The sequence below is a fragment of the Purpureocillium lilacinum genome (assembly GCF_023168085.1).
Source record: "Purpureocillium lilacinum CBS 284.36 DNA, scaffold_1, whole genome shotgun sequence".
In the NCBI taxonomy this organism is placed as follows: Eukaryota; Fungi; Ascomycota; class Sordariomycetes; order Hypocreales; family Ophiocordycipitaceae; genus Purpureocillium; species Purpureocillium lilacinum.
In genome coordinates this window covers 6,374,271-6,402,073 of record NW_027072111.1, presented here as the reverse complement: position 1 = coordinate 6,402,073, position 27,803 = coordinate 6,374,271, and the positions used below count along the sequence as shown (strand labels likewise).

Here is a 27,803-nt window from a genome sequence, read left to right as displayed (position 1 = left end):
TCAGTGCCTACCCAACCGAGAGGCAGGCGTGCCTGGCGGCTGCGCTTGCGTGAGTGACCGTACGGCTCTCGCCCCTGGCAGCGTAGCACAGCGCGCACGCACGCACACGACTTGCCATCGTCCATGATCCATCATCCGATCTCCTGCTTCCCGCTTCTCCTCCTTCTCCTCTTCCTCCTCCACATCCTCCCCTCATCGACCTTTGCCTTCGCATTCGCCCATCCACTGCCACCTCAATTGACGCGGCACAGACGAGCGCTCATCCCCCCGACCATCCCGACCGTCCCGGCCATCATCAACCCATCCCCTGGCACGTGGAATACGTACTGCCTGGGCTGTGCCCCTCATCTCGTCAAGACCCGTCGTCGACGCTCCTCTTCCCATTTACAGCGCCCCTAGCCGGGAACTACTGGCAGCACCCGTGCCACGCAGCGCCACGGCCGCCCACCCCAACCCAAACCCAGACCCAAACCCGGGCAGCAGCCGTCCCATCCAATTCCCATTCCCAGGACCCAGAAGCCACCTGGGCAGGAGGACCTGGAGCCACACACCACTCGCGAACCGACCCTGGGGCCAGCCATCCACCGCAAGCCATCCGCCTGCTCCAGTTTTCCAAATCGACCCCCGGACTCTTCATCACGCATCGATTCAGCTGTTGCTTCGCCTCCTGAATCGTCTGCTTCCGTCGTCAGTCCCGCGCGGAGCTTGTATTCTTGCGTCCGTTGCTCAATTGGCTTCCTGCGTCGTCTCGGCATCGCCAGCTCGACCGTCTTCTGCTGCACCCTGCCTCCCCAGGATCGAGGTGCTCTTGGTTTGCCGCTGCGTGTCTCACTGGCCACCGACCACCACCGACCCCCCCGGCCGACTACTCGTTCATTTGTTTCTTTCTTCGACTCGACGGATCCGTCGTCTCCCTTTGTCTCCTTTCCCGCCCGCATCGACCACCCCGTCGCCTGCCCGCTTCCCGTCGACGCCCTCGCTCCGTCCCGTCCCTCCCACGTACGCACCGTGCACCGCGGACCGTCGAATCGAATCGCCCACGATGCCGTCTCGCCTCAGCAACGGGGCGTCGCATACCAAGTTCGAGCTGCCCGCCCTCAACCTCGACTTTGGCAGCATCACCGACGGCACCAACATCCCCCCGCCTCCCGCCTCGCCCGTCCAGGAGGTGCCCACGCCGCCCCAGACCCCGCCCGCCGACAAGAAGGAGCCTGCCGCCATCGCCAAGGCCAAGCCCGAGGCCGCCGTTCCCAACGGGACTCCCAACGGGACTGACAAGCCCGTCACTTCCACACCACCAAATGGTAATCTTGCCGGAACCAAGCGACCCGCCGATGAGGCGCCCCTGAGCCCCGCTGGATCCGGCCGCCAGGGCAGCCTCCGCAGGCTGTTTAGTAGGAATATGCTGAACGCTAGTTATACAGAGGGCCGGTCGCCGCTGACGGCCAACGGCTCCGTCACCAACTTGGCCCGACCCGAGAGCCGCGGCGCCTCGAGCGTCGTCGACGACCGCAAGTCTAAGCGAAGCAGCGGCTGGTTCCGGCGCCTACGGGGCGGCGACCCCAAGCGGTCCAGCCTCATCTTCGAGGACGCCGCGTCCACGATATCTGTCCCCTCCCCGAAGAAGCCCTCGGGCCCCCCTCCCCCGATGATCCCGGAGCTTGCCGACCTCGAAAAGGACGACGGAGGCCTCGGCTACGACATGTTTAAGAATATCAAATAGCCTGCGCCGTCCGCTCTCAGGCGGCAGCCGGTGCAGCACGACATCGTTCACAACATCCCCCCTTTCTTCTTATATGAACGAGCCACGACGCATCCGAGGCGACTTGCGTTTTCATCACTTCATCTTTTTAAACACCCTTCTTTAGCAAATCCCCCTCTCATTGAACCTATCGAGACTGTCGGAACCAGAGCCGGAAGCACGAGGCTGGGGAGCGAGAAAAGGGGACGGGTCCGGGCACGCCAGGAACGTGCGAGAGCAAGAGGAGTGGCTAATCAAGATACCCAGCTCTTTTCCGAGCTCATTCATCTGACGTGTGGCCGTTTTGCGTTTTGTCCTTGTCGATTCACTTTCTCGGCACGACGCGGTATTGTTACCCCGCGACCATTGCGCGAGATGATTATGCCGCATCATCTCCAGGGGGCAGGAGGAGGAGCAGGCCAGAGGCAGTTTGAGACGCGGAGGAGGACTATTATATTGGCTCACACGGGGCATTGTGTCGATTTGAGTGCAGGTTTTGGACCGTGGAGGAGAGCAGTTGGCAGGAGCTAGTCCCCGGCGTCGCAGGTGGCGGCTTGCACGGGCGTGGGCGACGCAATGTCTTTATATAAACGACGAGCTTGGCGCGAGCAATTTACCAATGCACTGGCCGCACACGAGCATCATCGCAGCTGCATGTATGGCACGGACTCTTATGACGGGCACGCGGTGAGTGGCAATGGTATTACATGATGACTGCTCAAGCACGTCTACGCAGAACGTCCCTCCCTCTGACACTCCCAAGCCCTCCACGGCCGATGCCGAGACCTGGCACCACCCGGTCCCCCTTCTTCGCAACTGCCCTCGTGTCCGCTCAGACGGCAAACTCGCCCGAGGCGAGCCTCTCGGCCAGGAGGCGGACCTCGCCGCGCAGGGCGGGGAGCATCTGGTCGAGGGCCTCGGGAGGGTCTGCGTTGAAGAGGGGCACGACGCGGGAGCCCGAGTGGAGGACCTCGAGGATGGTGCCGTCGCCGAGGGCCGGGTCGACGACGAGGCGGAGCATGGCGGCGGCGACGTCGGGGGCGGGGATCCAGGAGACGGTGCCGGCGGAGAGGGCGGCCTTGGAGGGGTCGGCGTCGAAGATGCGCGTCTGCGAACGTCAGTTTGCGTATATTTGTGATGAGGGTAGCGAAGGGGGTTGACGTTGGCTTGTTAAGAGGTTGAGAGAGGGGAGCGGTGTTTACTTGCTATATGATGGGCATTGGGCCAAGGGGGAGTGTCGTTTCTTACCTTGACAGCACCCGGGGCGACGGCGCCGAAGCGCACGCCCACTGCATCCCTCAGCATGCCCATGGAGCGTATGAAGCCGTGCAGGCCATGCTTGCTAGCAAAGTAAAACGGATACGTGGGCGAGGCGGTGTGTCCCGCGATGCTACTGACGGCGATGAAGGACGGGTTGCCGCCGCCCGCACCGCCGCCGCCAGCCGTGATCATGCCGCTCCTCGTCCAGTGCGCGAGGGCCAGCTGCGCGAGGCGCATGGGCGCAACGAGGTTGACCCCCAGGGCGGCGAAAGCGCCGGGCTCGGCGTCGGCGTCGTCGCGCGAGGGCGAGGCCGGGTTGGTGGCGCTGCGCGGCGGGTGCCAGAAGGAGGCCCAGGGGGGCTCGAAGACTCCCGCGCCGGCGACGACGATGGTGAGCGTGTGGGGGAAGGCGGTGGCGGCGAGGGCGAAGAGGGAGGAGAGCTGGGGGAAGGAGGTGACGTCTGTGCGGTGGAAGAGGGCGCGCGGGGAGGATGATGAGGAGGGATCGGAGGAAGAGGTAGAGTCGAGGGAGGGATCGGATGTGGAGAGGGATGAGGGAGGCGCAGGAGGAGGAGGAGGAGGAGTGTACTTGTCGACGAGGGCTTGGGCTTCGGGCTGGAGGGCGAGGTCGCCGATGATGACGGAGCAGCCGCTCTCGAGGAGGAGCTGGGCGAAGGCGAGGTTGATGCCTGGATGGAGGGGTGGAAGGGTCAGCGGGATGTTGTGCATGGGGAGACTGGAGGAGGTTTATAGACTGGGACAGACCTGAGCCGCCGCCGGTGATGAGGGCGGCTTTGCCCCGGACGTCGTTGGCGGACATGGTGAGCGGGGTGTAAGCTGGAGTGTTGTCGCGGTGTGTTGCTGAGCAAGGCGTTGATATATGAAGCCGACGGGGTCGAGATATATAGACGAGGAGACGAATCGAGAGGGCAGCAGACAGCGGAGAGAAGCCCGTCAGAACAGCGCGAGATGCAGTCAACTTATATCAACACACAGGCCTGCCTCGGCGCTCGTGCATTCGTCTCTCCATCTGTTCAGCTCTTCTAATCTACGAAGTACTAGACCGCAGTATCCCACCCGTGGGGGTTAGCCCGGACGCGGTGCAAACCGGGGAGGGAGGCGTGGGCATCCCCATGTAACCGGACATGGCGAGCCAACGCCCTCCTCTTCTGGCCAAGGGAGGTGTGCGTGGGTGTGATATCGTACTACCTGTCGCATCTCAGCTCGTCCGAATGCGAGCACCCACTTGGGACCTGCTGGCGATAGCATCGTGACACAGCGTCCCGGGGGGTTTCACTTCCCCACCTCGCTCGTGTTCGGTTTATACATGGACTGAGCCTGTGACGACCAAGTCCCCCCTCCTCGGCTGGTTGGGACAACTGGCACCCCGCACACCTCCTTATCCTCATACATACATGCTACATGCTGTCTGCGCTGCGTGTGCGACCTACACATACATGCCATCAGACGCCCAGCCCCTTTTCTGCGTCCGAGGCGGACGCCGCGCGCGCCGCGGAGGTGCCACGACCTGCCGCCGCAGCATCATCATCCGCGGCCGCCACCATCGTCGTGCCCTCGCCCTCACCTCGCGAATTGGGACACCCGCGCCCATCCTCCGGCCTGCCCGGGCGACACGCCCACGCATCCACAAACGCCAGCGTCTCGCGGGACCAGAGGCGCGGCATGAGCGTCAGGCGGAGCGGCACGAGGGCCACGATGAGGAGCGGAAAGGCGGGCGCCGCGACGGTGAGCGTCACGCCGAAGACGAGCCCCGTGAGGAGCAGCTGCGCGACGGTGAAGGCGTGGACGCCGCGCCAGGACACGCCCCGCGGGAGCGGCGGCAGCGCGGAGGGAGGCGTGACGAGGTGGCCGACGCGCGCGAGCATCGGGTTGGCGCGCAGCGACTGGTACGCCATGAAGAGGAACAGGCCTGCGAGGACGGACGTCGGCGTGAGGCCGAGCAGGCGCTGCAGCGGCGGGGCGATGAAGGCGAGGATGAGGGCGGCTTGGAGGAGGGGCGAGTAGCGCTGCTCGTGCGTGCGTGCCGCGGGCGAGGGGGGTGGCGATGACGACGATGTTGGTGTTGATGGCGTTGATGATGGCGATGATGCTGCCGCGGGACGCGCGGGCTGCTGCTGCTGCTCCTCCTCCTCCCACTCCCGGTCATCGTCGGCCCCCCGAGACGCCTCAGCACCACCGTCGTCGTCGCCGTCAGCATCGTCATCACCGTCGACGTGGTGTAACAGCGACTCCGTGTGCAGCGGCGCCTGCGGCAGCAACCCATTCGCAGGCGGCACGCCCACCACGCCGCACACCGCCGTCGTCACACCCAGCAGCGCCACGTCCCACGCAAAGCCGCCAGGCTTCCTCACGCCGTAGCGGCTGCGGCTCGCGCAGATGATGCTGCTGATCTCGTGGTCGAAGAAGAAGAGCACCGTGACGATGGCGCCCGGCACGACCGCCAGAAACACCCACTCGACGGGCAAGCGCCAGAACTGGACGACAAACGTCCCGCGCGCGGGCCACGCAGACGGCCGCAGCGCCTCGCCCTGCACCTCGAGCCGCGCGTGGTCCAGCGCCGCGAGGTCGCCCATGTGCGGCACGCCCACCCAGAGGAGCACCGACAGCGCGGCCGCGTACTCGCCCAGCCCGAGGCGCGCCCAGCGCGGGAACAGCGGTGCCCAGGACGTCGGCGCCGTGGAGAGCAGCACGGCGAAAAGGCAGGTGCCCGTCGCGCCGAGCACGGCGTAGAGGAAAGGCGCGAGGGCGGCTTCGATGTCTCCGCCCTCGGAGTTGGCGCGGGAACGGGCGCGCGCGTGCTCGCGCTGCAGCTCCAGCGCCGCCTTGTGCACGTAGATGACGCTGTTGAGCAGCGAGAAGACGTCGGCGCTAAAGTGCGTCACGTACCGCATCGTCCAGTCGTGCGCGTTGAGCGCCGCGAGCAGCGCGTGCATCCACCCGGCGTGGATGAGCGTCCAGGCCATGAGCGACAGGAAGTCGACCTGCGGCAAACGGCGCCCATCGTGTGTGAGCAGCGGCAGGTTGGCACTAACAGTTGGAGGTGGGAAGACGGAAATAAAGGAAGGAGGGGTGAGAGAGAGAGAGAGCTGCTCACCTGGAAGCGCGTCTCGCACAGCTTGTATATGTTTTCCGCCAGCACGGCAAACGGGCCCGTCACGCCCAGGATAGTCAGGGGCTGCGCCGAGAAGCTGCACGGCACAAATCATCATCATCAGCTCGACAGCTCCCGACAAGGCACCCTGCGTATCACCTCGGGAGAATCACTTACACGGCAAAGACGACGCCGCACAGCCCCGTGCTGAGCACCACCTCGACGGTGCCCCACGACCGCCCCGTCTGCACCGCCAGGTCGCCCGCAAACGTGATGCCCGGCAGCAGGTTCGTGAAGAAGACGTACACGGCGCTCGCCACCACCTGCTGGTTGAAGACGGTCCAGTCCGAGGGCCATCGCGCCCGCAGGTTGGCCGCGTCGCCGCGCAGCAGCCGGAACGGACGCAGCTTGCCGTCTGGTCCGAAGTAGCGCCCGCGGCGTCGTCGGCGACGGGTGCTGCTGCCGCGCGGGCCCGGCTCTCCTGTGTTGGGCTCGTCGTTTACCGGCTGCGGGTCGAGGCCCGGAGTTTGCTTGCTTGGGGTTGCTGCTGCCGGCGGTTCGCGCGTTGCGGCATTGTGATTGATGCCGTTGCTGGGATCCGTGCCATTGGCTCCGGGCGGTCGGTCCATGCCGGGCTGTAATCATGTGCCTTTCCTTCTGCTCAATAACGGCTGCGAATGCCAGTCTCAAGCGCCGACGCGGGGGCCCGAACAGACAAGCTCCCACAACGAAGCTATCAACGACACGTAGGTCACTCGCACAACGACAGCTCGCTGGGGTCTGCATACTTGTCCACCTTGGACATCAGAGCCCAGCGCATCCCATCCTCTTTATGCCATGACAGACCTTTACCCCGTACCGCAAATGCTCGCCCGCCGCTCCACCGCGGCTACGGCCTTGCGACCTGCAAACCGTCGTGAGCCGCGCGCCATTGACTCCTCTTGCGCGGCCGTGGCGGCGAGCCAAGCCCCCAGCGCGCTCTAGCAGCCATCGCCAACTGCCTCAATGTGCGTGTGAAGCCATAGGCGCGGTGCCCTCGTGCTGCGTTCCCAAACCGTGACTGGATGCCGTCGTTTCTTGTCCCTTCTTGGCGGTGACGTCAGCTCCACCGGCGCGGTGCCTCGCTAAGGAAACAAGGTTATCTTATCGGCACGTGCAGAGGTGGGGCGGTCGTTTGTCCGTTGCTGCGCTGTGAGTCGTGGGTCGCGACTCGCGACTGCTCCTGCAGCTTTCTCGACGACCCAAGGAGAGTCCACACGGCGATCACATCTAACTCCCGAGAGTCTTCACCACCACGCTCGTGTGCTCGCGGCTCGCTCCCCCTCGAAGCAGCAAACACCGCCACAGGGCCAATCGAGGCCGCGCCTCGGCCAAAATGATCAGCACACGGCCGACATCAAGGTGACAGCAGCTCGCCACAGCCAAGGCTCCTCCCGCGATGGCCGCGGCCGCCGCGCGCTTCGTCCCGCGCGACTCCTTCGCCATCCCCTCGTCCATCCCCAAGACGTACTTCCTCGGCCACCACGCCGCGGGCGCAAGCAAGATCAAGGGCCTTCTGTCGACCATCTCCCTGGTGCTCGAGTGCCGCGACTTCCGCCTCCCGCTGTCGACGCACAACCCGACGCTGGAGCGCGCCGTAGCCGGCCGCGAGCGCCTCGTCGTTTACACAAAGTCGGACCTGGGCGCCGACTCGGCCCGCGCGGCGCGCCCCGCCCTGCGCCGCCTCTACGGGCCCGACCGCGTCCTCTTCTGGGACAAGAACCGCCCCGCCACGACGGACGCCCTGCTCGCGCGCCTGCGCGACATGGCGCGCGAGCAGGACTCGCTCACGGGCCTGCGCGCCCTCGTCGTGGGCATGCCCAACGTCGGCAAGAGCACGCTGCTCAACGCGCTGCGCACGGCGGGTGCCCCGCCGGGTCAGCGCCGCGCCAAGGCCGCTCGCACGGGGGACCAGGCGGGCGTGACGCGGCGCGTCGGCACGGCGGTGCGCGTCGTCGACTCGGAGGACCGTTCGGCGGGCGGCGTGGCGGGCGGCGTGTACGTGCTCGACACGCCGGGCATCTTCCAGCCGTACGTCGACGACGGCGAGACCATGGTCAAGGTGGCGCTCGCGCACGGGATCAAAAAGGGCCTCATCCCCGACGAGATCCTCGCCGACTACCTGCTCTACCGCATGAACCGCTGGGACCCGTGCCTCTACGCCCGCTACTGCGAGCCCACAAACGACGTCAACGAGTTCCTCGACGCCGTCGCCCGCCGCGACGGAAAGCTCAAGACGGGCGGCCTGCCCAACTGGCAGGAGGCCGCCGCCCGCGTCCTCTCCCAGTGGCGCGAGGGCAAGCTCGGCCGCTACGTCCTCGACGACCTTGACGACGCCCACCTGCGCGCCCACGAGCTGATGCTGCAAGAACCGCAGCTGAGCCTCAACCAGGCCCGCAAGCTGCAAAAGGAAGAGCGCAAGCGGGAAAAGACCCGCTGAAATTGGCCTCGACTATGCTCGTGTCATAATTCTGTATCGATATTCAATCTGCCTGTACACTAGAACGCCCTGTACTCCTAGACAAAGAACGCGCGCATCAATATATCACGCGCAAGCCATCCACCCTCCCCCCCAGCAGAGATTGGCCGCCTCGTGTACTGCGTGTGCCACATCATGCCGCCCCCAGTCTCGTTCTGCGCAACATGTAGGGTATATTGTGAAAGAAGCAGCCTGCCCGCGCGGGCCCGCGGACCTTGCGATCCAAGCCAGTGTGAAAGCCCCTACACGCGACAAACTTGCCGCCGACGAGACGCCATCGAATGCCCAGCAATCATCCAAACGCCACCTTTGGGAAACCATCCTGCCATTATCATACACGGTTGGGCCGGGCCGGGCCCATGACGGCAACACTTTGCTGCTCTGCCAGACAGGGGTGTACCGTCGATGACGCCGCAGCCCGCAAGTCAAGCGTGCAGCGTGGCTGTCATGAGTACTGGTTCTGCCACTTGACCATATCGCGTGTCAGGACGTCCATCATCTCCATGCAGCTGAGCTCCTTGAACCCCTTGGCGTCGGACGCGTCTGGCGTCGCGCCGTTTCTGCCCTCGCCGCCCGCCTTGGCAGCCGTCGCGTCCCCGTTGGCACCGGCAGCCTCGTCCTTTTGCGGCGTGTCGGCACCGCTGGTGGTGGTGGTGGAGCCACCGTGCTCACCCGCCAGGTCCACCTGCGTCCGCGATATGAACTCCATAATCGCGGCTACCCGGCGCTTCATGTCCAGCATGCTCATCTTGTGCGCGGCAGCTTGCTTGCCCTTGTGCCCGTGCTTGCCATCGCCCGGTGCCTTGCCGTGGCTAGGTTCGTCCGCGTTCTTCTGGATATCTCGCGACATGGAGCGGGCCGGCGACTCGTCGTCTGCCTCCCGGTCCTTGGTGTATTGGTTCCGCCCCTTGCCTCTCTTGTGGGAGCTTCGCGCGGCCCTCTTATGGGTTGTGCCCGCCGTGCCTGTTGGGTTGCTCGTGGGCGGCGTGCCCGGCGGCTGTGCGGGAGTAGGTGTTTCCTCGACGCTCGGTGGCTCGACGCTCTTGCTCTGGACGACTTTAGCTGCCGTTAGAGGCATCTCTTCCGACAAGTCTGAGTCTAGACGATGCAGCGTTAGTTTCCGACCATCATGACGCGGTGACAAATGACCTTACCTTCTGCCCGGCGCCGTTCGGCCCGGCCCTTGCGCTTGTTTGCTGCCTCCTGCCTTTGCTGTTCCTTGTCCTCCTTCTCAGACTTTTCCCGCTGACTTCTGTTATTCCTTGATTTCTTGGCACCGTTGCGGGCGCTGGAGTCCTCGTCCGAGGCGTCTCCACCGTTTGTGTCCGGCTGTTCTACCGGGGGTGACACGGAGCGAGAGCCAGTGCGCTGCCGCTTGGCGATTGTGCCGTTTCTGTGGCTAGTCAGACCGGTGTCGATTGCTTGACTGGTGTGAGAGACCAACTCTTCGCTGTCGCTTCGCCCTCGCTTCGCTGGCCTGGAGGCCGTGTCTGATGTGTCGGGAGGCGCGTCCTCCTTGCTCGCCTCAATCACTCGGCGGAGCAACTCGTCATCGTATGCGGCGTCGCGGCTATTCATCGTGGATCGCCTCTTTGCAGCGGCTTGCGAGGCGGAGCTGAGGCGCTCCCTCTTCGAGCCGCCCGGTTTCGGGGAGCGGGCACCATCCTTTGCTATCGACGTCGCGCGCGAGGTCGTTCGTGAGGCTTGATGGAGGGGGAGGTATTTGGAGTATTTTTGCCTGTTGAGAGGGAGTGTCAGTGGCGAGATGCGGTCGGGAAGCAAAGCGTCAAAGGAGCCCGCGTGAAAACCCTGCCCAGGTGGCTTCTGGGCCTCGTGAGGGCAGGGTTGCAAAACAGCCAGACTTTGCCGTCCGCGAGACAATCGCGAAAAAAAAGGGACAAGAGAATTGAGCGAGCGAGGCGTACCCATTACTGGCTGTGTGAATCCTGTGAAGGTCCTTGCGGCACTGCTCGCAAAAGTACTCGTCGGGCGACGCCTCGGCGCTGAAGATGCCGACGCAGGCGCCGTGCTGCCAGACCTTGCAAATGTCGCACTGCACGAAGAACCCAGTAACCTCTTCGGTGAGCTCGATACCGGCGAAGAAGTCGGCGTCGGGGCCCTCGACGGGTGGGCGGCCCGGGTAGTCCTCGGAGCCGCAGATGCAGCGGACCGCCTCGTCCTCCTCGTCCTGGAGGTCGTCGGTTCCATTGGCCATGACGATTGTGTTTTCAATGCGGGGGGTTTTGTCGGGGTCGTCTTCCTGTCCGCGCTTGCGTCTCCGGCTGAGGAGGGTGTCGTCGAGGTCGTCGAGCGGTTCCGACGACAGCGAGGCGCTGGGCGTCGACTTGCCCGACGGGGGCTTGTGGTGGGATCTGGTGCTCCGCTCGTGGCGGCCAGAGGTCCCAGAGGACACGGAGGACTGTTGGGATTGCGAATTCGTCGCGCGGGCTCTCGAGGATCGGCGCGGCGAAGGGGGTGCCATTGAAGACTGTCGGCGGGCCGGCGTGGGGTGACGGGAGCGTCGCGATTTGGACAGCGGCGTGAGGCAGGCTCGCCCGACCGAGTAGGAGCTGCAGCAACCGGAGGTTCTCCAGCAATCGGCGGTGACTGGGCGTTTGGGAGGCTGCGCCGCTGCTGGCGATGGGCAGCAGAGGCGGCAGAGAAGAATGCGACCGGGCTAGAGTGACGGGGACAACGCGCGAGAGAAAGCACAGTCGGGTCGAACAGAGAGGAAGCTTGTCATGACGGAGCGCGCCGGGAAACAGGATGCGCCCATGCCACAGCGTGCTTCGCAAAAGAGGGGAAGGAGGATTGGAAGTGGGCGAGAGGTGTCGGGTTGGCTGGCGAGGAGGAGACGAGGAGGAGAGGCGGAGGAGGAGGAGGAGGAGGAGGAGGAGGAGGGCTGGTGCTCTGGACGCGGACAGACAACAGCAGGAGGGACTGCGGGCAGTTTCCGTGGTCGGGTCTGGTGCTTTGGCACTGCGCTGCTGCGAGTGCGGCCACCAGTCCACCTCATGTACTCCGTACCAGCCAGTGGGCGGACCGGCACGGCTGGCGCCAGAGGGAAGGTACACGGCCGCACCTTGTCCGCACTCGATTGGTGGGCTGTGACGGAGGGATGGGCGCTGCGCTGGGTGCTGCTGGCAGTGCTGCCAGTTTAGTGGGGCCGAACCGGGCGGTGGAGCCCGCGCTGCACACACTCGGCAAGTCGCTTCCAGGTTGGTTGAGCCCTGGGGAGCTGCCGCACCGCACCGCCCAGCCGCCGCCGTGACATGGGGAGCAGCCCGCACACCTTGTCAGTGGGCGACGGGATCGATGGGAGCTTTACACGGCCGGGCGCTGCCAGATAGTGCTGCGCTGGCGGACAGTCGCAGTCCGCCAGGCCGGGCTAAGCTTCGGCTATTTGCCGCACACGCACAACAGGACATACCAGGACAGCTCCCATCCGGTCACCACAGACAGCCCAACAGGCAGACGAACCCATCCACCGGGGCATAAACGGAATTAGCAGCAGCAGGTCACCACCAGTGGGAATCGACTTGATTATGCGCGACTGCGCAACGGCCGGCCCGGGACGTAGATACCGCCAATTGGTCAGATGGCAGCAGCGCCGCACGGCAATCTTGTCGACGGCGACCTCCACGACGGCCGGGTGCAGCTTCGCAGCCATCGCAGGATCCAGGTCGCGCGCTGCTGGGCAGGGCAGTTGGACTCGCCCGTTCAGTGTCGACGATGAGTACATAATACCAGACGAGACGAGGCGGGATGGATGATTCAGTCACGGGCCAGGTCGCAGCTTACCTAATGGCCGCTAGTGGGCGCGCGGCCCTTGGCCGGCCTGGCTCGGGGCGGCACACCTCCTAAATCCACACAGCCAGCGGCCAGCCGCTGCCAAATGCTGTCATTTGCAATCAACCAAATTACAACCTCGAGCCTCTTGGTCGCTGTGCGCCCCCCTCGGCCTCATTCTGCCTTGCTCCCCGCGCCCGGGTCGGTCCTCGCTTCCCAGCTGCCATAGCATCGCCCGCCCCTCGCCCCAGCGGCCTGCCTGGTCCCGGCCGAGGCGTCCTCGCTTGTGCCTGTCGGGACGGCCAGCAAGGTCGGTAAGTCTCTGGATCCCCCCATCCGCCCCCCCTCCCATCGTGGCCCTCGACGACGGGAGCTGCTCGACGCCGCCCGCAACGCAGCACCCGGCAACGCCGTGAACAGCTCAGTGCCCTGCCAACCAGGGTAGCTGCCGCTGCGTCCGCGTCAGGCGGCTCCCTCCTCGTTTGCTCCCGCGAGTCCCAGAGGCCGTGGACCAACGCAAACGCTCTGGCCCCGACCACTCGTTGACCTCTAATGCAGAATTGTGGCTCTTGGAGCCCGACGACACGAGCCACCTCCGATACCTGCTCCCCAGACGGCTTCGACCATTTGCCGCACCGTCATATTCTCGGCTTCTAGGAGGCATATACCGCCACCTCGACGACTCGCTGCCGCTGTTGTCCATTCTGTCGTCTCGACTCCTGTTCCCCCCCTCGTTCGCTTGGCGTGGCCGCTGCCGTGTGGGAGAGGCGCTCGAGTGTACAATGATAGATGGGTACGCTTTCCCGCACATGTGTTTTCCCTCCTCCTGTTCAGTCCAACGCCCACCACGCCGCACAGCTTCCCTCTTCCCTCCTCCTTTCACAGCTGCCGCCACCCGCCGGTCCAGTGCAGAACAAACATGCTCGCTTGGCTGCTGCCACGCTGGACCGGCCACCTCCTCCGCATCGTCACCCCATACGCAATGCCTTCGCTCTGCGGCATCGCGGCGATATATCTGCTGACAAGGCGCTCTCGCTGGCGCTCGGCAGGTGAATGCAAAATGATGTCCCCCGATACAGTGTCGTCGCTGTTTCCCGACCGGCCCATTCGGCCCCTCCCCAAGCGGCGACTTCGAGAACGCCTCTCGCCAGAGGCTGCCGACTCGATCAAGTATCCGCCCTCGACACTCGACAACATTCCCCTCTTCTACTACCCGCCGTACACGGCCAAGGAGGACGGCCCGGCCCAGTCAAACGGCGACCCCGCTGGTGCTCTCGAACACGGCCGGCGACCCGACCCGCCTTCGTTCCAGAGTCTCCGCAATGGCGTCCGGCCGGCGGCGGGCGAGGAGCAGGAAAGCGGCCCGCGAAGCACGCTCGTCACCAGGTCCCAGCCGGACATCTTGACGCGAGCGGCACGTCACCCGTCTCGTCCGGACCCAGCACGCGGGGCTGATCCTCAGCCGCCTCCATCGGCGGCCTCGTCGGTCGACGGCTACGACTCGTTCGAGAACAGCAACAAGAAGAAGAGGAAGATCCCCTCAGCAAGCGACTCGGTCCTTAATGTGGCTGGCTCTCTGAGCAGCGACCTTAGCTCCCTGGGCATCTCTGGAAACGCAAATTCGCCCACCAACGATGCTGGCGAGAGGTTGCACCACGCTTCTGCTGGGTATTCAGCTCCTAGCTCCTACGCGTCAACCAATCAAGGCTTTTCTGGCCCTGGCAGAGGCAGGCTGGGTCGCTCTCGAAACGGCAGAAGCCCTTTGCGTGCTCTGGCCGACGGTAACAGCGTCTGGCCAGGCCGGCCTCCCAAGGGCGGCACTTCGCCATGGTCACCAGGTACGTTCATTCGGCTTACGCCTTCCCATCAAATGCCTCGCTCCTCCCCGTGAGAGACCCTCTGGCTGGCGGTAGAACTGTGGCATGGTTGCCTTGTCCGGCCAAGCAGTGGAGGGAAGGCATTTGTGCACTTTCCCCCCCGGCAACGTGGTCACGCACCGCCACCCATGAGGCCCTTCGTGCAGCTTCAAGCAGACATTACATGGCACTCGAATCTATATCAGCGTAACGTCCACGGGAATCTGGCTAACAGCATTATTTTGCAGCAACCGAAGGCACGGGCATCATCTCTAGCGCGATAGCCAACGCCGAGAAGCTCCCTCCCCAGGGACAGGAAAACGTGAGCCTGCTGCAGCAGCACTCGGCGACGCCCAAGTCCACGCCTGCATCGACGCAGTTCACCTTTACCTGCGACTCTCAGGTACCGGGTACCGTGCAGTGGCCTGGTAAGTCAGAGACCCGCGATGGCGCTGCGATTTACTCACGCGGACTAGGCCACCCGAACAGGCACGCCATGCCAGCACAGGCGTCGCCACCTGGATCTAACGCGCCCAATGGTGCGAATAACGAGGCGGCCCCCAGGGCAGCCGGAGCCAAGCCGAACGGGCGACGAAAGTCCCGTCGACGGCTGGATCGAGAGCTCGACATGGCCGCCCGCCAAAGGAAGCAGATGGCGGCCGACATGTACTATCACCAACCTCCCCGGCCCGAGGACGTCTGGATATGCGAATTCTGCGAGTTCGAGAGCATCTTTGGCCGACCTCCCCTCCGTCTCATCAGAGACTACGAAATCAAGGACCGCCGCCACCGCCAAGAGGAGGCCGACCGCAAGCGGCTGCTGGAGAAGGCAAAGGCCAAGAGCCGCAAGGCCAGGAAGACGGGGAAGCCCCTCGGCAAGGGCGCACACGGGGCGCAGGTTCCCGAGGACCCTCGCCAGCCGGACCCCCAGGACGACCAAGACGCAACGCCGATGCAGCACAGCCACAGTCACTCGACGCAGTCTGAGGAGGGCGAGTACGAGGACGACTTTGAGGACGATTACCCCAGTCCTCTTCCCGAACGAGTTCCACGACTGGGAGACGCTGGAGGTGGCGTCGTACCCTTGGAATCGGAGCCATAGTTGGTCTTTGTTTGGACGTTAGGCTTGCGGCGCCACCAAGCCCGTGTTCCAGAAGAGAACCAGAACTTGGTCGTGCATTTGCTGTGCATTTGCTGTGCCGTCCTGCTCATCGCTGGACGCAGACCCATACGGCAGAAGCTGCGTCGGGGAACTGCCCCGGGCCCGGATAGGCGACGGCAAGGACGAGTACGGGCACGAGCGCGCAATGAGGAGCCGGGGCGGGTTGGCTTGCACGGCGATGGCGGTGACGACTGCAAGGCGGCAGAGTGTTCATGTGAATGGTATGAACGAGTCTTTGTACGGGCAAGCGATCTCGGTGGGGAGGTCGCTTGAGAAGAGGCCATGGGCTATGGGGTGTGCCCACGGCCTGTGTGGCTGCATCGTTGAACTATGTCCAGGATACGGGCGGTCTCAGGTAGGCCGGCGACTTTGGAATGTCGACGTGGACGGGGTACGGCTCGTCTGGACACGGCATATGTTGGGCATGCACTCATGGCGAGGTGGGGAAGCGAGAGGCTGGCTGGGTTGTATCGACTGAAGCACTTGGCTCAGGTGGAAACGACAACGACCGGCATCCCGTGTACTTACTTGATGCTCTGGACGGACAGGATAGCGGCATACTGGTTCTAAGTGAAGCGTTGAGTTGCACGTGTTTGTGTTTGGGTGAGGCCTGCAGTGGGGTGTGCCCGAAGCAGTCGTAGCCAAGTGAGGAGTGTGACGATGTGAGGTTGGTGACGCGCGCCGCCGGGGTGCAGGGGCTACCCGATTGGGGATAGCGCCGGAAGCCCGAGATGCCGCTGGTGGATGGAATCGGTGGACGGACGATGGAGTCAGTCGTGGAGGGATGCCATGGGACGCGACGATCCAGACATCCCTGCATGGCCGGGGCGGAGAAGCGCCAGGGCCAAGTCGCCTTGGCCAAGGGGCAGGGACAGCCGTCTGGGCAGCGGGTTGACGACGACGCGATAGTAATCAGCACGAAGCCCAGACGGTGGTTGATGAGCCGTGCTGTCGAGCATCCCTGTTGATTGGCCAATTAGCGGCAGACAGAGCTACGCAGTACGTACTCGGTTGAGGGAGCTGTCGAAGCCGCCGTCTCGGTGAGCACGGCGCACCCCGGGCTCGAGCGCTGGCTGGCGGCGGCGCGGTTCAGGGCGACTCTGCAGGGGTCGGCTGATGTCTGGGCCGGCCGCTCCGTGCCTGGGAGCCTCCCGAGTGCACAGTGGCAGGAGACGGCCGGCATTCGAGGCACGAGGTACTACGAATCTAGTTCAGCAACACCATCTTACGAAGGTAGTACTGCAAGTAGCTCAATGTCGAATCGTGCGTGCCTGGACGGGAGGTTCCAGGTGGACGGGACGGGCTCCCAACGCATTCAATGTCTGGGCAGGCAGGCAGTGGAGGGCCCCGGGCCTTGCCCTGCGCCACTTGCGCTGCTGCATCAACCGCCGTGGGAGCGGAGCGGCCGCCGGCGACGACGCTACCGCCCTCTAGCCTGGCGAAACTGTCGTCATCGCGGGCGGGTCAGCCCTGGGCTCTGGCGCCGCTGGGCCAGTCACGGGCGGCCGCTGGCGGCCCACGGCGATCCATTGGTGTTGCGGGCCAAGCTTGCCCTGCTGGGTGTTCCCTGCAGCAGCCCTGGAACACCCGCCGCAGCACCTAGCAACAGCACCACCTCAGCAGGATCCAATGGCGCACCCAACGCCTGGCACCGTACTGAGGTATCATCCACGTACCTCCAGCTACAGCGCAGCTCATCGCCCCACCGCCAGCAGCACCCGCGAGCCCGACAGGCACCACCTGGCACGGCATGCGCCCACTAATACTGGACCGCTGCACTCATCCATACCACCACCTAGCAAAGGGTACCACCACCACCACCACAGCCGCCAGACCACCTGCGCGCCGGCAGAAACAAGCGTCGCCCGCATCTCCCGTCCTTGCTTGCCTTGGCCTGCCCGACCTTCCCTTAGCTTCCGTCATCGCCACCCGCCGTTCCTCCTCTTCCACCTCTTCTCCTCTCGTCTCATCCGCCGACAGCAGCGTCGCAGGCGCCATTATCCATTCACAGCATCGCCATACCCCGTCCGACGCGCACATGCCGTCCCGTTGAAGCGGTGACGACGACGACGACGACGACGACCACGGCGCCGCCATGCCCAGCTTGTTTGGCTCCCGCAGGCATGCGCCGCCTGTCCAGGTAAGCTTCAAGACCGTCCATGCGCCGCCCGCCCCATTCGCAAAAGCTTCATTTTTAGACTTTGCGCTCCTCAGCTGGTCTCCCTCTCCCCCCCGTCCCCCCCGTTGCACCGGACTCTGCGCCGGTACTCGTGGTCGTCTCGGCGCACTAGGGCAATGACGCACTTGTCCGTGTCCGGTGGTGCGGGCCAGACTGCGACGTTGACTTTGTTTGAGCCTGTCGTCGGTCGTCCGCCCTCGCCGTCGCCCGGGGGGAGCCACCCCTTATATACTGCCTTGGCGCATGTTTCCGCAACGGCTCTGGCGTTGAGTCCTGCACACCCGAGCTCGTTTTGCGCGCCCGCCCGTTGATTGCTTGTTTGGTTCGCCTCGCTGACCGGCCATGTCGCGACAGCCTCTGACCAGGGAGACGGCCGACCCCAATGCCGCTACCGCCGCGGCTTCGGCGTTCATGCGCCGCGGCTCCAATGCCTCGCTGTCGTCCGCCGCCGCCGCCGCGGCGTTGCGCGCGCGGCCCATGACCCCGACCAACGTCGCCGAGGTCCAGTCCAAGCGCGCCGTCCGGAGGAGTCCCTCGGTGGCCTCCATGCCCGGCGGCAAGGACCGCTCCCCGGGGAGCCAGCTCCGGCGCACCCCCAGCGTCGGCTCCATGATCGAGCGGACCTTTCGGTCACCGTCCCCGGGCGGCCGAAGCCCGATGCCGAGAGAGCGCAACGTCCCGCCCGTCCCGAACATCCCCGACGACCACATACTGGCGAGCAGGAAGGCTGCCGCAGGGGGACAGCGCAGGAGCGCACCGCCGCCGCTGCAGACGCAGCCATTCAAGACGGCTAGTGAAAAGATGAAAGGCGGCGGCCACCATGGCTCGTGGTTTGGCGGTGCGACAGCCGGCGACGCGGCAAACGTAAGGAGGACCGACTCTGTGATGCACTCGGCCACTTCTCCCGTCGAGCCGCGACCCGGCAGCGTCAGCCCCTCCATCAACTTCTCATACCCTCGGGGCCGCGTTCACTCCCCCTCGCCCTCCTTCGACGACCAGACCCTCGTTTACGACGCCAACTCGCGGCGGATGGTGCCGCGGGGAGAGCTGCTGGCACGCTCGCAGAGCGTTCGCGAGGTCCCAGAACGGCCGAGGAAGAAGCAGCAGCAGCAGGAGCCCTCGAGAAGCGGCTCGCATCTAGCAAAGGGGACCGTGGCCCGGACACAAGCCCCGGCTCTCGAGGCGCTGCCGGCCCAGCCGGCCCAGCCGAAGCAGCAGCTCCAACCCCAACCCCAGCCCGAACCAGAGCCCGTAGAAGAGGAGCCTGCTCCCGCACCGGCCCCGGTAGCTGCGGTTGCACCAGTCGCCACCGCAGAGCAGCCTCAGAGCCCGTCCAAGAAGAAGAAGAAAAAGAAGAAGAAGAAGGCGCAGCCTGCGGCAACCGAGACATCCGCGGCCATCGTGGCCGAGGCGCCGGCGATGGATCATCAGGCTCAAGTACCCGACGAGCCGCGGACCGTTGCGGCTACAGAGCTGCCGGCGGCGGTACAACAACCGCGCCGTGAAGAGCCGAAGGAAGCACCACCGCAGCAGCCGATAGCGCAGCCAGTTGCAGCAGAAGTCGCAGCCGTGGCCGCTACGCCGGTCGTCAAGGCCGCAGCCAATGGGCAGGCCCGCGACCCCGGAGTCCAGCTGCAGAGCAGCCCGCGAGCCGCACGAGTGCAGTCCGAGAGCCCCGTCCGCTCGGCTCGCTTCGCCCCGGCGCACGACCAGCTCGCCGTCCGGCACGAGCCGCCCCCGCGGTCCGTCTCGCCTAGGAAGTCGGCCATGAAGCTCTCGAGCCCTCGCGGCGTGTCTCCCTCGGACGATGGCTCCGAGGTGTCGGCCAGGAATCTGAGCCCTCCGCGCGCCGAGGATCCCGCCGTCTCTCGCAAGAAGAGTGCACGCGTTAGCTGGGATGATCGGAACACGGTCGTGGTCGGCGAGTCGGTCCAGCCTCACGAGACCGATTCGCCCGTCGTACCGAGCCCCCAGTCTAAGAAGCCCTGGCACAACATCGTCACCAAGTACACCAAGAAGGAGCCCTCCAATCTAGACGAGGACGAGACGATGACGCCTCGACCCGCGTTACCGCTGTTTGGGAGCGTGCGTGAGAAGAAGTCGAAAGAGGCCGAGGAGCGGCCCTTGGTGCGGCCGTCAGAGCGGACGTGGTCTGGCGCAGGCGAGACGGCGGATGCCGGCCAGTCGTCCGACGCCGCCATCGGGGCCGTCCTGAGCCAGGACCAAGCATCCAGAAACGCGGCCAACATCTCCAAGTACCGAGAGCCTTTGCCTCCCATCGTACAGTCGAGGGAGGGTGATAGCCGGGGCGACGACCTGGTATCCGACTCAGAGGACGACTTGGACACCGACGGCACCACCGAACTGGACGACGCGACCGCTGCGACGACACCCAGAACCACGCAGCTTCTCACTCCCGAACCGACGACCCCCACCAAGGCCGCGTTCGGCGCCGAGGCCACTGACGGCGAGGTCCCGACTATTTCCGTACAGCAACCCAGTCCTCGCCCACAAGATCCCAAGGACAACGCATTCAGCGGCGAACAGCCACACGACGTTCCAGGGACGTTCCCTCACGAGGACTCGCCTGTCGAGCCTACCGGTGTACAAGATGTGCCACTCACGCACGCCGTGTCCACGGATGCGTTGCCTCCTGCTCAGCCCATCGAGCCCGCCGAGTCCATCGAGTCCCCGAGCGCCGCGGCGGCCCCCGTTATGGACGACATCACGGAGGAAGAGGAAGAGACGGACCGCTGCAGCGTGTACAGCGATGCTTACGAGGACCTGGAGGAGGTCAACGGCGACGGCTTCATGTCGCTGGACGCCGTCGTGGAGAGCCCAGCCGGATCCAAGATGGCTAAGAAGATCCAGGAGCAGGTTATGGCTCAGCCGGCAGACGAGGCTCGTGAGTCCCGTGAGTCGTCAGGTTCGCCCATCCCACCGGCACTGGCCCAGTCATCCAACGACTGGGAGAATGCCAAGGCGTATTGGAGGAGCCTGTCGACGGAGCAGCGCCGCCAGCTCGAGGTGGAGGCGCTTTCAGAGACGGGCGAGGAGGCCGACGTGGAACAGCCCGCGACCCCGGACGGCAAGAGGACGAGCGCCTACGCCAGCGTCGAGGACAGCCCTGTTTCCATCACCAACCACAGAACCTACCAGATCGTGCCAGGCACGAAGTGGTCCGACAAGGAGTCCGAGGTCGCTGCCATGACGGCGTCTGCTCTGGCGGCGCAGCCCAAGACGCGCCCCGTCAGCGTCCCCAAGCTTCGACAGTCCATGCGAAGCGAGCAGCCCGCCCCCGCCGCTCAGGCCGGCCAACAGACGGGCAGCATGAGAAAGTCGATGAGGGCAAACGCCCCGGGCCCGGCCTCGACGCCAGAGAAGCGAGCGAGGCAGGCACGGCATTTCGAGCCTGAGCCCATCCCGGCTGCGGCGTCTGCCGCGGGCGCCGGCATGAGGAAGTCGTTGCGACAGAGCGCCTCGAATGGAGACACACTCCGGCCGTCGCTGTCGCAGTCCGGCCGGCCGGTGTCCTACAACCCCCCGCCCAGCGTCGAGCCGTTCAGGTCCCACAAGCGCAACCTCTCGGCCGATAACCTCGCCCCGGCGGGCGCGCTGAAGCCAAGCCTCCGACGCAAGGGGTCGGACGACAGCGTGAGCAGCTTCAAGCGGGCTCGCGCCAGCTCAAACACGGAGCACGGGTTCAGGATGTCGATGCGCGCCACGCCCCAGGAGCCGCCGTCCCCCTCGGCCCGGGGAAGCGGCCGCTTCAGCCTCCGCTCGTTGTCACCGCCGGCCTTCCGCCGCACCTCGATGAACGCCACGCCCGTGGGAGTCAGCTCCTTTGGCGCCGGTCGCATGCGCCAGTCTCTGCGCGCGGAATCGGTCGACGCCAGCAAGTCGCGCCTGTCCGTGAGCAAGAGATCATCGGGCATCTCGAAAGGCAAGCGCAGGAGCGCCAGCCGCTTTGCCGACTCGAGCGATGAGGACGAGGGAGGACCGTCATTCTTTAGTAGCCGATTCGCCGACTCGAGCGACGAAGAGGACGTGTCTCGGCCGCGGTCCAAGGGCAAAGGGCTCCCCAAGTCGATGCGGAGCAACAGGTCATCGAGCGCGGCCGCCGCCAGCGCCATGGGCATGACGCCCGTGCTGCGCGACGCGTCTCCGGACCTCCCCGACAGCGACGATGATGAAGCTGCGCGGGTCCAGAACGGAGCTCTCATTAACGGCCAGGCGCAGACGCTGCGTCGGAGCAGGTCAGGGCGCGGCACGCTCATGCCCCTCCAGACGTCACAAGGGGACGAGCCCGCTCGCGCCCGTGGCGGCTTCATGTCCATCCTCCGGCGCAAGAAGGACACGTCCAACCGCATCTCACGAGACGTCGGCGAGAGCGCCGCCCGGCGCGACACCAAGTTTGAGCGCTCGCCGGAGCAGCTGGCGCAGATCCGCAGCAACAGCCTCCACAAGCGCGAGCCTAGCTGGCCGCTGCCCGACGGGGAGGAGGGGACTTCGGCCGAGGGCTCGCAAGGCGCTGTCCCGGCCGCGACGGACAAGACGCGGCCGTCGACAGCCGGCGGGCCCCCTCCCACCACCAACGGCGGCGCCCGGAAGAGCGCCTTCCTTCGGCGCCGGAGCACCTCGCAGGGCGTCGTGGGGCTGGCGCAGCCTCCTCCGCAGGACGACGACATCCCGCCCGTGCCAGACCTGCCGCCCGTTAAGAAGAAGAAGTTTGGCGCGCTGCGCAAGATGCTCGGCATCCACGACTAGAGCTGTGGAGGCTGCTGCTCGGCGGGCTGAGCGCACTGCCCTTTACACGAACTACATTGCTACGGTAGCGACAGCAGCGACAGCAACAACAATCATCACACTATTGGACATATCAACACTACCACCAACAGCCAGCATCTCCTTTACTCGTATTAATACTCTATGGCGCTCTCACTGCGTCCTTGGTTTTGTGTACACCACGGGCCGCCCGTGGCCCGTTTTGCTTGCGCGGATTCCCCCCCCTTCGTGTCGTTTTGCTATTAGGTGCTAGTTTCTTGGGTTTTTGGTTTTGGGTTTGGCTGGTCGGTACACGACACACCGTGCATGCGTGCGTGCGACTCTGGTTTCTAAAAGAAAAAGGGGGGAAAGGGAGGGAGGTTTGCCCGATTCCCACGCGCCTCGCGGAGTAATATTTTGGGTCTTTGGTTACTGGAGCTGAAGAGGGGGAGGTTTGGCCCTCCCATCGAAGGCTGGCTGGCTTGTATAGGATGGGATGGGATGGGATGAACTGGATAGGAGGAGTATTTGGGAGGCAGCGGCAGCAGCAGCAGCAGCAGCAACAGCATGCATGCGATTTGCACGGCGAACAAAAAGGACAAACGCAGGGATAGATGGATGGATGGATGGATGGATGGATGGATGTCGCGATGTGGCTACTACTACTTCGTACATGGGACATGTAATACATACGAACCCGTGGTGGCGCGGAGCTGAATGCGCACTCTCAAGATCGTTGACGCGTGATGTAGAATGTAGATGCATATCCGCCACGTCGTGTGCACACCATGTTCCATCTAAATTGCCAGACAGACACACAGCTAGGGGGCCGAGTCTCTTACATCGTATATTATATATGTATCATGTACGGCATATGCCGCCGTCGCGCAGCTCATTGTAGATAGCTATTGTAGCCATTGTAGTCATTGCAGCCAGCTGAGATGAGCTGCGCTGAGCTGCGCTGAGCTGCCGCTCTTGCTTTTCCCATTACCTATTCAAAGCTTACATGCCATGCAGTCATTCCCCCACTAGACGAGCGTGCCCACTGCCCGCCAGCCCGTCGTGTCACTCACTACCTCAGCCATCTCAAGACTCCCTACTACCCTCCGTCGTGTTTGATGCGCCCCGTCCCTCGCCAACGGGGGAAACAAGAAGAATAAGGAGACCAAAGCAAGAATAATCGTATTTACACGGACCGTTTCGTTCCCGGCCGCTAGCGCTTCGCTCCTTCTCTCGCCGTACGCCTCTCGAGGTTTTTTGATATTGCTCCAGATTTCATAACATGAAAAAAGAGCCAGAAAAAGAAAAAAAGCAAGTGATGATGCCACGCTCCCGTCCCCTCGCTGCCGCTTCGCTGCCGTGGATGGACCAAAATATCGCAGTGGTGGTAGCGGCTCGGTATGAAAGGATGCAAAACTGAAAAAAGACATGCTACTGTACAAGATATTACGGGAATGCCCTTAAAGACATGGTTGAAGATGACCACGGGTTGGCGCCTCGCAGGCTGGCTGACCGCCGTGTCAGTTCCTCGACCGCGGCTTGTCCCCTATCCGGGCCTTTTCGCGCTCGAGCAGCAGGGTAAGCTGACTCCTCGTGCGCGCCATGGGCACGCTGGCTGAGGGCCCCGGCCGGGTCGGCGTCAGGCGTGAGTCGAGCAGGGACGATGACGAGAGCCTGCTCGGGAGGGCGTTCTGGTTCAAGGACTCGCCGAGGATGCTCGACTTCGGGAGCGAGCCGGACTGGTCGATGATGGTCCCTTGCGCAGCCACGTTGGTCATCGACGCCGTCGCACCGGTAAAGAGCTTGGCGTTGGGGCCGTGGCGGTCCGGATATCGCTCGTGTCCGTACCCATTGTGGGAGTGCGAGCGGCCCATCGCGGGTGCAGCTTCCGCGGCGGGAGAGGCTGAGGCCAGTGGCAGGTTCTCGGATTGCCGCTTATGATCCCTCATGCTGCTGGCCGCAGATGATATCGGGCCATGGCTCGCTCTCGCTGCAGGCTGAGCTGGCGACAACAGCGACGACGTCGAAGACGACACACTCCTCGCCTTGCCAGACTCATCCTTGTCCGTCGGCAGCCTCTGCGGGACAGCTGGCCTCTTCCCGAGTGCCTTGGCGCTGGGGGCCGGATCCTCCCCGTTTGGCTGTCCGTTACTCTCGGCTACTGGGCTGGCGTGATTCGATGCTCGCTCCGGGATGGGCGAGACGGGCCGGGCGAGTCCCGCGGATCGAGAGCCAGCCTCGCCATTGCGCGAACCCACGGCAGACAGCACCGGAGACTGAGGGCTGGCCTTCCTCTGCATCAGGGGCCGTCGCTTAGCAGACGACGTGCCCGCGACAAACTTCTTGGTCGCGTGCTGCGCCTTCTTCTTGTGCGCAAAGGCTGGGACCTCGAGCCCCATTGCAACCGTGCTCCCGGACGAGGGAAAGTCACTCTCTTTGTCGTCCTCATCGCCGGAGCCGTGAGGCGAAACGAAGCGGGCCGTGGGTCGGGGCCCGGAGGATGACGGGCCCCTGGACTTTTTCAGGATAGGGTGAGGTGGGGGCGGCTTCGAGGCGCTCGACGATAGGCTCTTGACGGAGCTGTCGCTCTGCTTGGTCTGCGGCGGCGGCGGACGCGGCTCGGGCGCGGGCTGGCGCGTGCCTCGCTCTTGACTCAGATGCGCGAGGATCAACTGTCTCGTCAGGGGTGGGGCCTAGGTTTGGTATGTCAGATCCCATCGCCATTCCACGTCGGCCAGATCGTCACTCACGTTGGGACCCTCCCATCGGTTCGGCGGGCCCTGAAGGGGGGCAATGGTAGGACCGACCGAGATGTCCTCGTAGAGCCTCGCGAGGGTGCGGCCGCTGAGGTGTCGCCGGTCGCTGCCCCAGACCTGCCACCAAAAGTTTTCCAGGCGCCGGGCCGTGGGATCCCTGAGCTTCTTGTTCGTGACGGTGTAGACTGGAGGGCGTTGGTCAGCATTCCGTAGCACCTCGCGCGCACGTTTTGGTTCTGGGGGGCGCCCTACCATGCCAGTACTCCCAGATCTTGTCTGCGGGGACGGTGGGGTAGCTTGCAACCTCTTTGTAAACGTTTGTGGTGTTGATGACGATACCCTTGGGCAGCATCATGGCTACACTGGGGTCCATCTGTAACGACGGCAGGCTTCCGAGAGCCGCGACCGGTTGGCAGAGCGGACGAGCCGGCGGCGTGCTGCGTTGGAGACTGGACCTCTATATCCTCCTGGGGGCTCAGCGCAGCCAGTGTACCTTGGCGTGCGAGAGAGACGGAGAGACTACGTGCGACTTGACGGACAGGTCATCGTGGTTGCCAGATATGAAGGGAGTCAACGTCGTCGTGCCGAAGGCAGAGCCGAATCTGTGCCGCGAGCCGGCGAACCAGCAGGATGACGGAAGCTCTCGATATGACTCTTGCGGCAAAGGTGTTGCTGTCGCAAAGTGGCGGACGGTCGGGCGCAGGGATGTTGCCGGGTCGCGCTCGCGCACGGAGCCTCGGAAGGCGACTGGGTTGGGGCGGCGGCGGGAAGACTGTTTGCTTATTGCTCGAGCACAGGCAAAGCCAGTCGGCAACTAGATCAATGCAGCGTTTCGGCGTGGGCCGGACCGCGGGGGTGGTGACGCCGTGTAAGTGCGACAACCTATGCCACTGTCCTGGTTGCGCGGAGCTTTGCAAATGTCCGTCGAGCCCGTGTCCCAATGTCGTGAGCGTCGAGTGAGGGTGAGGCGTTGGTCACGCGGGCCGGGTTAACTGACGCACGCTGCCACAACAGAGGGGGCGGAACGGATAGAGCAGTATTTGGCGGATAGGGCAGGCGAGGCTGCTGCTGATGAGTGAGTGAGAGAGTGAGTGAGTGACTGGCTGACCGAGCCAAGTCCGGTCACGGGTCCTTTGTCGGGCGGACAGGAGACAAAGCAATTCAGTCTGGCGCAGGACGGATGGGACGTCGGTTTTCAATTTTTGGCCCGGCGGCGAGGGCTTGTGCGGGACCAAGACCCTGCCAACCCAAACTGCGGTGCGGAGTGCAAAGGCGCAGGCAGGGGGATGGATGGGGAACCGCAATTGCGATGGCGATGGCAACGGCGACTGCCCAAGCAGCTGCGGTGGCGGCCTAAAGCAAGGTACAGGTACCTTGGCTGGAGCGGGCAGTGTGCCTTATCGTTGGCGTCGGCGGTGCGCTGCGAAGGCGAAGGGGGGCGGCGGCGCCTGGCCGGCGGCGGGCTGTGGGCGAGGGAGGGTCTCGTGATGCCGATGGTCGGGACGCCGGGGTGCAAAGGGCGGTATGGCGGCGGCTGCCCAGCCACTGATCCGGGCGGCCTGGGCCCGAGGGGTAGGTTGCTGGTGGTGGTGGTTCGGCGACCTGGCTGGCCTCGAAGAAGACGGCCGGGGTCGTCGTTGTCGTCCTGTTGTTGAGGCGAGGAGGAACCTGGACGACCTCAACTGTCAGGAGCGGGAGAGTGTCGGGGTTGTCGGTCGCCTGGGGGGTCAGCTGCGCTGCGGGCAAGACGCTGTGTTGCGCTGCGATGCGCTGCACGGCACTGCGCTGCACTGCGCCGCCTTCGGGCACCGGTGCTCGCCTGGAGGAACCGAGGTGGAGGAGGGGGAGGGGGGGTCGCTGGACGCTGCAGGGTCGCCCGGCTGCGAGGACGGGACGCCGAGACAGAGGTGGATGGGAGGAAGTGAAGGACGGAACCGCCTGGCAGGCGACGGGACGATGCAAAGACGAAAACGAGGGCTCGTCCGACAAGACAAGAGACGCAGCAAGAGGCCCCGCGTAGTGTGGAAAAACGAAAATTGGTCACGACTGATTGATGGCGGAGAAGGTGGACATGGACGGGAGCCCAGCGGCGGCGTGCACGCGGCCACGACTGAGGTGCTAGTGTTTAGTGGATGAGGTGGCCCGTCGGCAGGTGGCTCCCAGCCCTGAGCCCAGCCCAGTGGAGGTCGGAGTCGACGGCCGGGCCTCCGCTGCCACGGGACGCGGGCGGTTCACAGCAGCCGGTCGCCCCAGTCAGCAAGCAGGCAAAGTCAGGGCCCCAAGGGCCCGTGGCAGGCGAGGGACCCGTTGGGATTGGATTGGCGGGCGGAGGTGACAGACAGGCAGCCCCAGCGGTGAGTTCCGGAACCCCTCCACTGGAAGCCGCGCGCCAGAACCCGCCTTCGCCGCCCCCCTTGGCCCACCAGCCTGGACTGACAGGGGCCTCACCTCAGCCCTGTAGGCACGCGTTCCAAGCCCCCCCGGGCGGTCTTTGGGCAACTCCGGACTGTCGCCAGGAAGCCTTGGTGCTTAGGTAGGTAGGTGCCTCCTGCTGCCCTGGGGTCTCCGGCGGCCCAGCCCAGCTGAGACGAATCCACGGACGGGTCCAGTGACCCCGCCGGACTGGGGGATCCGACGTCGTCGCCAGGGACCAGGCGGCTTTGCCA

The 27,803-nt window shown here is 64.7% G+C and overlaps 8 protein-coding genes across 8 annotated transcripts; 4 read left to right on the top strand and 4 right to left on the bottom strand.

The window, feature by feature from the left end:
• Window positions 1-1,042: 1,042 nt before the first annotated feature.
• Window positions 1,043-1,723, top strand: PLICBS_001552 (uncharacterized protein; the record flags this gene model as incomplete). The annotated part of the gene is made up of 1 exon (XM_018317366.2): window positions 1,043-1,723. The coding sequence occupies one exon, from the start codon at window positions 1,043-1,045 to the stop codon at window positions 1,721-1,723; it is 681 nt and encodes a 226-aa protein (XP_018182891.1).
• An 850-nt stretch (window positions 1,724-2,573) lies between these two features.
• On the bottom strand, window positions 2,574-3,821 carry PLICBS_001551 (uncharacterized protein; the record flags this gene model as incomplete). The annotated part of the gene is made up of 3 exons (XM_018317367.2): window positions 2,574-2,849; window positions 2,990-3,690; window positions 3,767-3,821. The coding sequence occupies 3 exons, from the start codon at window positions 3,819-3,821 to the stop codon at window positions 2,574-2,576; spliced, it is 1,032 nt and encodes a 343-aa protein (XP_018182892.2).
• Window positions 3,822-4,464: 643 nt separating this feature from the next.
• Window positions 4,465-6,742, bottom strand: PLICBS_001550 (uncharacterized protein; the record flags this gene model as incomplete). Its single annotated transcript, XM_018317368.2, has 3 exons — window positions 4,465-6,003; window positions 6,117-6,210; window positions 6,291-6,742. 3 exons carry the CDS (start codon window positions 6,740-6,742, stop codon window positions 4,465-4,467), a joined length of 2,085 nt encoding a protein of 694 aa, XP_018182893.2.
• An 809-nt stretch (window positions 6,743-7,551) lies between these two features.
• On the top strand, window positions 7,552-8,592 carry PLICBS_001549 (mitochondrial GTPase; the record flags this gene model as incomplete). The annotated part of the gene is made up of 1 exon (XM_018317369.2): window positions 7,552-8,592. One exon carries the CDS (start codon window positions 7,552-7,554, stop codon window positions 8,590-8,592), a length of 1,041 nt encoding a protein of 346 aa, XP_018182894.2.
• Window positions 8,593-9,076: 484 nt separating this feature from the next.
• On the bottom strand, window positions 9,077-11,113 carry PLICBS_001548 (uncharacterized protein; the record flags this gene model as incomplete). The annotated part of the gene is made up of 4 exons (XM_018317370.2): window positions 9,077-9,729; window positions 9,786-10,024; window positions 10,076-10,369; window positions 10,557-11,113. 4 exons carry the CDS (start codon window positions 11,111-11,113, stop codon window positions 9,077-9,079), a joined length of 1,743 nt encoding a protein of 580 aa, XP_018182895.2.
• A 2,367-nt stretch (window positions 11,114-13,480) lies between these two features.
• Window positions 13,481-15,378, top strand: PLICBS_001547 (uncharacterized protein; the record flags this gene model as incomplete). The annotated part of the gene is made up of 2 exons (XM_065599854.1): window positions 13,481-14,258; window positions 14,525-15,378. 2 exons carry the CDS (start codon window positions 13,481-13,483, stop codon window positions 15,376-15,378), a joined length of 1,632 nt encoding a protein of 543 aa, XP_065455926.1.
• A 2,581-nt stretch (window positions 15,379-17,959) lies between these two features.
• PLICBS_001546 (uncharacterized protein) lies at window positions 17,960-22,384 on the top strand (the record flags this gene model as incomplete). The annotated part of the gene is made up of 1 exon (XM_018317373.2): window positions 17,960-22,384. One exon carries the CDS (start codon window positions 17,960-17,962, stop codon window positions 22,382-22,384), a length of 4,425 nt encoding a protein of 1,474 aa, XP_018182898.2.
• A 1,517-nt stretch (window positions 22,385-23,901) lies between these two features.
• PLICBS_001545 (uncharacterized protein) lies at window positions 23,902-25,492 on the bottom strand (the record flags this gene model as incomplete). Its single annotated transcript, XM_018317374.2, has 3 exons — window positions 23,902-25,074; window positions 25,132-25,322; window positions 25,390-25,492. 3 exons carry the CDS (start codon window positions 25,490-25,492, stop codon window positions 23,902-23,904), a joined length of 1,467 nt encoding a protein of 488 aa, XP_018182899.2.
• Between the last annotated feature and the right edge of the window lie 2,311 nt (window positions 25,493-27,803).